Source organism: Lycium barbarum, chromosome 10 (genome assembly GCF_019175385.1).
Source record: "Lycium barbarum isolate Lr01 chromosome 10, ASM1917538v2, whole genome shotgun sequence".
Taxonomy (NCBI): Eukaryota; Viridiplantae; Streptophyta; class Magnoliopsida; order Solanales; family Solanaceae; genus Lycium; species Lycium barbarum.
Genome location: NC_083346.1, coordinates 114126703 through 114139013, shown reverse-complemented (window position 1 = coordinate 114139013; position 12311 = coordinate 114126703). Strand labels below are relative to the sequence as shown.

The window sequence follows — 12311 nt, the reverse complement described above, 5'->3', positions numbered from 1 at the left end:
TCAATCTACTTTATTAAATATGGGTAGCTTAATTAGTAAACTATACATTGTATTTATTATTTTAATGAGCGTAAAAAAAGTTAAAATGACAGTTAAAATGAAATGGAGGGAATAGTTATCAGTTTCAAAGTGATTTTCTGATACAGTAGACACCATCATCATTAAGTGCCCACTGGAACTATCCCTGAGGAACTTTAGAAAAGATGGGAAATCATCATCATGAAGTGATCACAGGAAATTATCCCTGAGGAACCTGAGTAAAGATGGGAATAGTCCAAGCTCCATTAGGAAATGACACAAAAGTTAACTGACGGGTGTTTTTGGTTCAATTTGAGAAACTTAAGGGATGTTTTCAGTTAAGTAAGATATTATAAGGATGCAGTAAAGTTGAGATAAAACAATAAGGGTCATATTGGTCAAAAACTCGTTAAAAAGCTACGTATAACCAAAACCCTGCCTTCTTCCCTTCATCATCTCTCTCATTCTATAAGCAAAAATCTCACCAAAAAATCCATGGCTGCTAAGAACAACATAAAAAAGCGAAAACTCATCAAGAACACAGATTCCATAGCTACACCCTCTAAAATCAAGAAGCAGCAAAAAACACCCAAACCCAATAAGCCAACCCGACCCGAACCCACTTCCGATTCGGATTCAGACTCCGACCCATTACCCACAAAAATCCAGAAACTTCTAGAGCCTTACACAAAAGACCAACTGATTACCTTAGCTGTGAACACAGCACTTTCACACCCATCTTTTTACAACCTTATCCAATCAACAGCAGACAAAGACATAACTCATAGGAAAATCTTCGTTTACGGCCTGGCGCGTGACACCACGCGCCAAACCCTACTATCCGTGTTCGAAGAATTCGGTGCAGTTGAGGAATGTAACGTTGTGATCGACCATGTAACGGGAAAAGCGAAAGGGTATGCTTTTATCGTGTTTAAAACTCGAAAAGAAGCCGAAAAAGCGCTTAAAGAACCGCGAAAAACGGTTAATAATCGCGTCGTTTCGTGTAAGTTGGCTTCGATGAAGAAGGAGGAGTGTGTTGTTTCTGGTGATAATAACAATGAGTTTGGTAACAGGAAGATATATGTGAGTAATGTGAGTAAGGACGTTGATTCGGAGAAATTAAGGATGTTTTTCGCGAAGTTTGGGGAAATCGAGGTTGGACCGATGGGATTTGATCCAACGACTGGGAAATCAAAAGGGTATGCTTTGTTTGTGTATAAAAGGGTAGAGGAGGCAAAGAAATGTCTCGAAGAGCCGTGTAAGTTGTTTGAAGGGAGGCAATTGTATTGTAAAAAGGCGGCTGAGGGGAAAATTGGTGGTGGAGCGGCGAGTATTACTACTGAGATTATACAACAGCCTGCCCTGTTGGCAATGCCGCCACCCGGGCAAGGTTTGTATGGCATGGGGATGGTTGGTCAGAACGCAAATGTGGCGATGATGAATCCGTTTTATGGCGGAGTACTTGCTAACCCATATGCAGGTACGGGTGTCAAAATGGGCTGAGTTAATAAAATGAGGAAAAATTACCTAATGTAATTGATTATGCTCCATATTTACACTTTATAGCGGTACTTAGATATATTTTACATTTTATAGCAGAATACACGTATCCCTAAATTGTAGGCCAATTGTTGTATGCACGTGTTCTATAGTGTATATGCTACATATTGAAAGAAAAATAATGCTACGTTTTGAAAACAAAATAATGTCAAAGATCACTAATCTCGCTACTTATGAAAGATTCCTATAAAATAACCCGCATAAAAGATACTTGGGCTGATGGGCTAAAATCAAGTCAAACCAACCCACTGAATTCTTATTGAGTTTTAATTTCTTAGTTTGTTCTTTTATAATTTCTTAGTTACCTAATAAAAGTATTTTTTCTTTATTATGACTAATATAACATATCAAATAAAAAAATGACTTTCTGAAAATATTTTGACAAGATTTCCGTGGGTCAATTTGGGCTACATATCATCCCAACTTTTGATGGGATGAAACGGGCCGGTCAATGACCAGCCCAAACTTGGGTGAGGTTGGGTGGGTCATGTTTTCGTGGACTAATTTTGCCACCTCTATATGCAGGATATGTGAATCCATTTCTAGGAGTTGGTGGTTTCGGGCAGCAAATGGGTGGTGGAATGGGGATTGCAGGATATGGTGGGTTGTTAGATAGTTTAGGAGGGGGTGTTTCGGGTTTAGGGGCATATGGTGGTGGTGTTGGTAGCAGCACTGGTGGTTCTACTGGTGGAGTGGGGCCCGGCTTATTGCAGGCCTATCCGAATAAGCAGCTTGGCCAACATTCAACTGCTAAGCTTCCAGGGAGTAGTTGCTACTCGTCACACTTGTGGTACTTGGTCTTCTATTTGATACTCTTATTACTATGTTTTGTGTTTAAGTTGTACTCCCTTTGTCCATTTTTATTTGTTCATAATACACTTTGCACTCCCCTTAAAAAGTAATAAATGAAGTGCATTTGCTACCATAATACTCATCACTATTAAGAGCCGAGGGTCTTGCAGAAACAACTTTTCTACCTCCACGAGTTAGGGGTAAGGTCTAGGTACATTACCCTCTCTAGAATCCACCTGGGGGATTACACTAGGTATGTTATTCCTCTTATTGTTACACTTGACTATTAGCATTTCGAAAAATCTTGGGAAACTAGTGGTTAATGCTAAGAGTAAAATATGAAAAATGATTGTTTTTCTCCTGATATGCTTGTGGACAGGTAAAAGTTAAATACGTTGTTTTTCTACTATCAACTCATAAGTAATCTTAAAACACTAGGAATGTCCTCAAGCTAAGACTTCCATATGCAAATAGTCCACCATATGCAAGTTGGGACAATCTTCCATCTCTCCTTGTGACCTTACTGCTTACCATCTCTATTCCAACAAGCTAAGACTTCCCGTGTGTTCCTTGGCATAAACCATCTGACCCCTTAGGTTGATGAAAATCTGCCATAGTTTGTGAGTCACTTTACTGTGTAAGAGATGATGATTTATTGTTTCAGCCTCAGCTCCACATAAAAGAAATCTGGAGTATAACTAAAGACCCCTTTTCATGAGTTTATCTCGAGTCAAAACAGCCTTTTTAGCCAGTAACCATGTGAAGCATGCTACCTTGTGTGGAATCTTGACTTTCCATAAGCAATTCGAAGTCAAGAAGCAATTAGATTTTAAGCTAAATGTTATAAGCAATTAGTGTCTATATATGTCATAATAAACAATCTCTAGTGTTTTTCTTTCTATTGTTGGTCAGCAATTGGTGGTTAGCAAACTGCAACCACAAGCTACCTGGGCAACATCTCGGCCGGGAAAAAGGGCTGAAAGTAGTTGTTTGGAACTTACGGAAAGAAGAAATGAGAATAAGTTAAAAGATAAGAGAAAATTCAAACTATTCAACAAATAAAGAGTCATGACGATTTACGAGTAAAACGTTGTAGTGAAAATGGAAAATGGTCAACTTTTATCCTGCTACCTTCACCCGTGCCAGCTAATCAGATCCCCACTGTGCTCCTCTCCTTCCTCTTGTGCTATGAATGTGTGCTAAGATGTCTAACCAATTTGATAACAACATAGTCCAATTTAATGGAAAAACGACTTATTGGCCACAATGTTGATTATTTGTTATCATAAAATTTTGTCTGTCCCCTAAAAAAATAATTAACAAAGCTCATCAAAAAAATATCTATCTGCCTCCAATGCATGGGAAAAACTAGCATTTTCCAGAAGCATGTATCTTATGATGCTTTACACTGTTCTTTAAGCGATTAGGAAGCCCAGGGAAGGCAAGGATGAGTGTATGAGTTTTTGCTATAGGTTTTAACTCCCAGATCTCATTTGTTTTTTTTTGCAATTCTGGAGTTATCATCTATTTTCTTTGTAACTCTCTTGCATCTTCCTGATGCCTTTTCAATACAACCTCTTACTTCATCGAAAAAAAAAAAGGATGAGTGTATGAGTTAAACAAATGGTATATTGATTTTTTGGTTAGATTCCTCTTGATTATGCTTATATTAATTTGAGCCTACTCCCTAGCAGAGAGACTTGTGATGTTATCATTCGCCCTTGAATATACAAAGATATGGTAATTTGTTTGAGTGGATTATCCAGTAGCCTTTGCTTTCCTGTTCTTTCTCTTTCTAGATCAGTTAAATGGCCTTGTGATTTTGCTTTTTCCTTTTACGTAACTCCAGCCCCTTCTCCCCTTGTTAGGTGTATTATCCCATACTTAGTTGTGCATGGTTTTTGCAGATGAACAGTGCCTGTCTATGAGGAAACAAAGATATGGAAGCATTGATGAGTGTCTAAGGGGTGCCTCTTTATTTCTTTACTTCATATAATCCATACTTCTTACTGATAAACCACGTTCCTACCGGACGTGGTAGATTTTATGTCTTATGTCATTGACTTTTTTTGTTTTTGTTTTTGTGGACAAATTCCTCATTTTTCCTTTGACTTATTTTGAAGTGAATTTTTTTTCTTACTCTTATATTTTTCTGAATTTTTCACTGTGGTGCCTTTTGATTTTTTTTGTTTATTTCATTCTTCCTTTTTATCCATTATTTAAGCGGTATCAAGAGATATCTCAGGCTCACGATATGTTTTACTTTTTAATAGACAATTTTGATATTTTGCCGTTTTGCCTTTTTTTGTCTTATCTTTGTGTGTCGGGCATTGTTTTCTATTGTTTAAATTTGTTCCACAATTCTAATTTCGCCAGTCTTTTCTTGATACTGCCATTATCCATTTCTTCTTTTTGGCCTTTTTGTATGCCGTATCCTCTTTCTCCTCTTTGCTTGCAAATATGTTTTTATGTTTGCTTGCAAATATGCTTGTAAATTGTTTAGTTTTAGTCTGTTTCTTAAACATTATTTTAACTTTTAACAAGGATGACTCAGGGTTCATGGATGTTAATTGTTAACTAATAGACAATTTGATATTTTCTCCAATTTACCTATTCATATCTTTTTCCTTTTAAAAAAACTCATCATTATTTAGCTTTTAACAAGGATTACTCCGGGTTCGTTTATGTTTATTGTTAACTGATAGACGATTTTGATATATTTCTCCATTTTAACTATTAATGTCTTTTTCTTAATCAGGCCTGTTTCCTAGTATAGATATTAGCATATTTTTTTCCTTTCTGTTGAGAAATGGCTTTTAAAAGTGAACAAAGGCCATTCCTCACTTCCTTTGCCTGAAAATTCATGCTTCTCAGTTTTGTAAGATTCTTATTTAGAAGTTTTTGAGCTGGATGTCATCTTTGTGCTTATTCACTTTCAAATAAGTTTGATATTGGAGTATGTTTTTCATTGTTCAGCTTGCACATTATCATTGTTCAGCTTGCACATTAACCTTCTGGTTTCTGTTTGTATATTAACCCGTAACAAGCTTTCTAAGTTAGAGAGGAAGTGCTAATTTTTTTTTTTTTCGTCACTTTCCAGATCAAGCAAAAGCTAAGTAAATATCTTGCATTAGTTTCTCTTCGTTTTCCTCTTTTTTCCCCTTTCGTCCACTCAACACTCTCCTCTAGGGACAAAGTGGTTACCTTCACTTCAAGGATTCTTTACCAATTATCAGCTTATGTCATCGCCATAACCATTTTCTGTAATCTTCACTCTTATCCTTTTTGTCATCATGTGACTTGGCATACTGATGTTTTAGTAAGATTCATAATTGAGATTACAAGTTTAATTTCTGCTGGCAGCACTTCATGCAACAAATGGAGACAGTTCTGATCTTGACATAGAACTGGTCAGACATATTTCAAGGTTAGGTATTGATGATATATTACCTCTAGTCTATGTTGCTTGGACCCTCCAAAAATGTTTAGTTTTTGGAGGATCCGACACATGTATTTTCAAGGGTCCAATTAATATTGCCTTAAGATTTACTTGTTCTCATACTTGAACCTTGGGTCTTGACAAGGCATTTCTCTGTGAATTGGTCTTTGTCCTAGTGTCCTGTATAATATATCATCACTTGGTTTTAGTTCTGTAGAATTTGCTATGTAGATTCTGGTCGGAAATGCTGTTGTATGATTTGTTCCTTCTAGCTAGGAACCCTGCAGCTCAACTGGTAAAGGCGACTCCCTTCGGGGTAGTGTAAAGGAGCCAGGGGACGCGGGATCGATACCCAGTGGGCGCTGCAGCGCTGGTTAAACACTGGAATATGTACGATCACTGAGCGACTTGGCAGAGACAATATCTGAGTAGGGAGGTAACCCTGTGGGGGCACCGTCGCCAAAAAGACGCCTTTTTGTGACGACCACCCTCAGGGGGACCCACTCCAGGTATTGTCCGTACTCAGTCGCTCAGTATTCGACCATTTATACCCTTGTTTAACCAGGCCATGCAGACCCCAAGGGAGGCTCGAACCCGCGTCCCCAAGCACCTTTGTTCCCCCGAAGGAGACGTCTCTTACCAGTTGAGCTGCAGCTCAATTGGTAAGAGACGTCTCCTTCGGGGGAACAAAGGTGCTTGGGGACGCGGGTTCGAGCCTCCCTTGGGGTCTGCATGGCCTGGTTAAACAAGGGTATAAATGGTCGAATACTGAGCGACTGAGTACGGACAATACCTGGAGTGGGTCCCCCTGAGGGTGGTCGTCACATTAGTGGTCGTTTGGTTTAAGGTATAACATGGGTTATGCCGGTACTAATTTTTATACCACGTTTGGTATAAGGTATAGATTTATCCCGGGATTATTTTATACCTTGTACCAAACGTGGTATAAAAATTAGTGCTGGAATAACTCAACTTATACCTTCTTAACCCACTTATACTGGTATTATTTTATACCATCTTTCAGATGGTATAAAATAATACCAACAGATGGTATAAATTAGTCCCGGGATTGTAATCCCGGGACTATTTTGACCTCAAACCAAACGACCACTTAAAGTCATTGTGCTTTGATTTGATTCGTATCAGAAGCAAAGCTTATCAATTCATGTAAGCTGGAGATGCTTCAATTTCCATATCTGTCTGTTTATGGTTGAATACGTCTGTTGTGCTGTGTCACTTCAGAATTTTCTAAATCATGGTCTTGATTTTTAGAATTATTTGGTTTGTGTGTTTGCTCTTATTCTCAATCCCGTCAGAGGGCTAACGATCATCTGGTATACATAATGGCTAATTTTATGAAAAGAACATCCTCTAAACATTGCTGCAGCTTGGAGTTTAAAAGTACTCTAATGGTGCGTTAAAGCGGAAAGTACAGAAGGGTGTAAACATAACAGACCTCATATGGCAGACATGGCAAATGTTAGGACATAGATTCACACACAAGTGCATGAAGGATATTCGCCTGTTGTGAATTATTTACTTCTTCCTTGTTCTTTGGTGGCGGGATTACTTCTGCCTCATCTTCGTCTTCATCGTCCTCTTCTTCCTCAATATTTTCCTTGCCTTCATCTGGCACGTCTTTTTCCTCATTATTATCTTCATCTGGTTTTGATCATCATCGTCTCCTTTATCTTGATCGTCTTCACCACCCTCTCTGTCTTCTTCACCGTTCTCTTCAGCACCACCTGGCTGTTCTCTTGGATGTTCCTTGGAGTTGCTACCATTGGTGTTTGGGTTATGGCTCGCGTTATCTTCGGATGACAAATCTTTACCGTTATCTTTCTCCAGCCTCGTCAACACCCCTGGTTTCGTTGTCGTCTTCCTCAGCTTCAAGAGGCTTGCTTGGGCAAGGTGTGTGATGGTCTTCTCTGATTTTAGGCTTTTGTTCAAGTAGCTTCAAGTGCCCTAAAAGCAGAAACACATGAAGTCTGAATAAAAGTGGGACTTATAATTCAATCTTGGTAGAAGTAAAACCTACTGGGATCAGCATTTTGTGCCATGAAAACAAAAATAAATGAGCTACTATTGTGTTTATATTTAACAACACTAAGCGTAGGGTCTACCTCTATATTTACCTCGCCTTTGTACGCTTCTAATATTGCATATGATATCTACTACTAGTTGAAACTTGATATTGAAGAGAAAATGCCAAAAAAATATCCTTTATTATGTTAACGGGGATGTTCAACATAGGTAGTGAAATATACTTTCAAGCAATTTTGGTCTCAAGATTTTTGGGAAGAAAATACAAGAAATCTTTATCAAAAGTGGACATAATAGAACATTTTCTCGTATTTAACTCAAGGATCATGTATGAGATCAAGAAAATAAGTATAAAAATGTCAAGAATGACTATTCATACCAAGAGTATCCTTATCTCACATTAAGAAAATCTTTTTAGTCAACAGTTACGGTTGTGTTTGTCATCACTACCATTCTTAATATTTTTGACAATTTTTTTCATGATGCGAAGTTGCGAACATTAATCCTAAACTTATGTCCACACCCGTGTCCAGGGTAGTGGGTACATGTAATTAGATTGGAATGTGATGTGTCAATTGGGCCGGGGCAGATTTGCTCTTTTAATACAAACATTATAATTATGGGAGAATAAGCTATATATACATAAGAATAGGGTATATTTACAAAATATGACGATACTTTTTAATTTACAAAATATAGCAACAGATTTTTTTACAAAACATGTACGGAATTTTTGTGTATGATAATTGTATGAAATATATCTCGCTCAAAGCTTAAAATTTTCGCTCAAAATTTTGTGTATGAAAACTGTATGAGATATGTATATCTTGCTTGAGGTTTAAAAATTTCGCTCAAATTTTTGCATATGAAATATGTATATCTCGCTCAAGGCTTAGAATTCTAACATTTTTTGTGTATGAAAACTGTATAAAAATGGTATGAAATATGTATATAATTGTATAAATTTAGTATAAAGTTCATGTTAGGTTTTTGGAAATTTAATACAACTACAACAACATTATATACATTTTCGATACAAATTTAATACAATTTTGAATCTCGCTTCGAAATTCGGATGAAATTCTAATACAATTACAACAACATTGTTTACAATTTTTATATAATATTAATACAAAATTTATTGAATATAAAACTCAAAATATTCAAAATTTTCAGCAATAGCTTGCACCGTATGTGGAACATCAAAAAGCAGTGACGATACGTAATGATGTTAACTTGAAGAAGGAGACTTTAAGGATAGAGCCTGATGAGGATAACCCTGGCAAGTACCTTGTGGCCGGAGATAAAAAGCTTAAAATCTATGCTTCCAAGGTGTCGCTTCTCTTAATCTGAATTATCAAATGCAAGCTCGCAGCAGCAACAGTAGATAAAAAGCTTGTCGCCAAGTATGCTTTGTTGATGAAGAAGAGAAAGAGATTGAGAATCGCCTGGTTAAAAAGTTAGGGTGGTGCCGGAAAGCATGGACGAAATAAAGAATCGACAAGTGGTTTTTTTTTTCCCCAGATCTGGGCAGATTGTGATAGAGAAGGGGAAGGGAAAGGTCGGTTGGTTTTTTTTTTTTCAGATCTAGACAAATCGTGATAGAAAAGGGGAAGAGAAGGGTTGGCTTTACTTTTTCCAAATCCGTTATGTTTTGTAATTAATTGGTATGTTTTGTAAATAAGAAAAAGGATCCTTATATTTTGTAATATAGAGTCTTAAGTAGTATTATTATGTCATTTTCCCTATAGTTATTTCCCTATTAATGCCAAAGGGGTATATCCATTATTACTAGCTACACATACATCGTACAATTCTCCATGGCTCGAGGTGTTGATGATGATGAAGAAAAGGCGAGGGGCGTGGGATGATGGGAATAGTCCCTGCCATGGTGTCCTTCACCATTGGGAAGGAGGAGAAATAGAAGAGAGAAGGACAGAGGGAGGTGACGATACGAGAGGTCTGATCCTTAGATCTAGGGTTTGAGGGGATGTGGATAAGATCAATATCTCAGATATAACGTGGACCGTTGATCTGTTTTGATCAACGGTCCGAATTTAAACAAGAATTAAAAAAAAGAAGCTCGAGCAAAGCCTGAGCCCAGCACGAACAAAATTTATACTTTTATACACTATTTGTAACTTTCAATTAATTCTTTTTTTCCTACCTAAGAAAAGTTTGAAGAAAAAGTGAAGATATTAAAAATGGTTCATGTACTATAATATGACCATTATTTACTGGCCTTAATCATAACTCTAAAATAGTTGGAAGTAATAAAGTAACTTTATCCTGCCATTTTTCGGCTAGAGCTGGTACAATTATGAGCACACTCAACCTTTTTCTAAATTATTTTTGTTAAATATTTCTTTTCGATTTTGTTTTCAATGTTCAATAATAAATCGTCTCAATTCTTCAATTTTTTTTAATGGCAATTACTGTAATACTAAATTTGTATGTTCAAAACATGGCTAAATGTAGTAAAAACTTTCCTCTTTTTATTTTTATTTTTTATTTTTATTTTTTATGAATGTAAATTAAGTTTAAACTCAAATTTCCTAGTGTATTTTTTCATAAAATTTCTTACTATTTTAAAAGAGATAGTTGGCATGCAGAAGACAACTCCCTTTTCCTTCTTATTTGAAAAAAAGAAAAGAATAATTGTACTCATCAAATTATCTTCAAGAATATTATTTTAGTTAGAAAATGTTTTTAATTGTGTAGCATTAAGTAATAAATATACTATAATTATAATAAGGAGGAATAGCCTGGGAGGACTCTGTACTTGTTCAGTTTTGTCATGCCGGTGTTTGTACTCACAAGTTTGCCCACTAAACCCCTCTCCCTTAAAAAATGAGCATTTTAAACCCTTCTGTCACTAGGTATTCCTCACTTGCTCTGACATGGATGACACATCAAAAAAATTAATGCCACATCATTAGCCATGTCATTTTTATATTCATCTGCCAAAAAACATTTTTATCATCTATTTTCATTTCAAAATTTACTTTCATGTTAAAAAAAAAGTTAAAAACGGCTAGACAAACTAGCCATTTTTTCTCGTACTAGCTCCAAAAAACAGATTTCAAAGACAAAAACACTCCATTTTTCCTCTCTCCATGGATCTTTTACCTCCATAAATGAACAAATCAGAATATAAAAAAAAAAAGTATATGTTTTCCTTACCTGCTTCAAGATCTAAGTGGGCCAGATCTGAAGAAGAAGAAAAAGAACAAGAAGAAGAGCAGAGGGAGGGGGTGGGTGGGGTCTGATGGGGGAGGGAAAGTGACAAAGAAGAAGAGAGGGGGTGCGGGTGGGTCGGGTTGGAGTGGGTGGGGAAGACTGAAGAAGAAGAAGAAGTAAAAGAGAGGAGGGAGGCTGGGTGTCGGCGTGGGGGAGGCAAATTGAAGAAGAAGAGAGAAAGGGCGTGGGGGAGGGGATATTTTTTTTTTCTTTTAATTATATTTTTTAAATTATTTTTTTTGTATTCACTTACTTTTAAACGCATGTAACCATGTACTCTATCCGACTCAGCAAAATAAACGCTGCATAATCTTGGTCAATGATTAGAGAGGTTTAAAATACATATTTTGAACAGATTCAGGGGTTTAGATGACACTTTGAGGAGTATGAACACCTGCATGACAAAACTAGAAAAGTATAGGAGCCTCCCAGTTACTAAATTACCAAAAAGAGAATACATATTATAGCCAAAATTAGCAAGTCAGATGGTTGGCGTGTGAAGGAAATATTTCAGTGGCCCCTTATATTCACGATGAACATGGGGCTTCAAACTTCAAAGGCAATCTACAATGTTACTGTGTAAGTTAACAGAGTCAATAAATTGACAAAATAACGTGGACCAATCAGACAAACCAATTATATTGCTAAATAATGATTATGCAGAATAAGGGAACTCGATGGCTTTTCCGTCAATTCACCTTGACGGGAAGCTTCTTGATTCCCGTCTATTAATATCCAGAGGTTCTGAATTCGAATCCCCGCTCAGTAAAAAAAATAAAAATCGCAAGGTAAGACTTTGTGAAAAGTTTACCTTATAAGGCAGAATTTGCCTTAAAATTGTGTCTTAAGGCAGAGGTTTTCCTTAAGACAATTTGTTTTTACTCCGTTAGAATTCTACAGAACTCTGCCTTGCGATTTTTTTTTGAACCGTGTCGGGTTCGGACCCAGAACCTCGGGGTATTAAAATATTTTTACACTTAATATATATCACTACTATGCCATATACCTTTGCAATATTATTTCAAATATGCAATATACATACGTACAATATTTAATATATAATTAATATATATTATTATAATAACATTAAATTTACAATATTATTTCAAATGTACAATTTAAATACATATAATGCTTAATATACACTGCTTATATAGGTTTATCACATATATTGTTAATATAAAAACACATAAGCATCACCATCCAAATTTATAACATG

The 12311-nt window shown here is 36.3% G+C and overlaps 1 protein-coding gene across 1 annotated transcript; it reads left to right on the top strand.

Annotated features, from left to right (window-relative positions):
* Nucleotides 1–419: 419 nt before the first annotated feature.
* On the top strand, nucleotides 420–4515 carry LOC132613636 (UBP1-associated protein 2A-like). The gene is made up of 3 exons (XM_060327745.1): nucleotides 420–1498; nucleotides 2104–2368; nucleotides 4278–4515. Coding segments are annotated over exons 1-3 (1251 nt in total). The 5' UTR covers nucleotides 420–513; the 3' UTR covers nucleotides 4279–4515.
* Nucleotides 4516–12311: the final 7796 nt, after the last annotated feature.

Bases quoted from the DNA above. Each gene is read 5' to 3' on its own strand.
- LOC132613636 (XM_060327745.1), top strand. From the start codon at position 514: ATGGCTGCTAAGAACAACATAAAAAAGCGAAAACTCATCAAGAACACA. The intron at 1,499-2,103 runs GTACGGGTGTCA...CTCTATATGCAG, and splicing joins ACTTGCTAACCCATATGCAG to GATATGTGAATCCATTTCTA.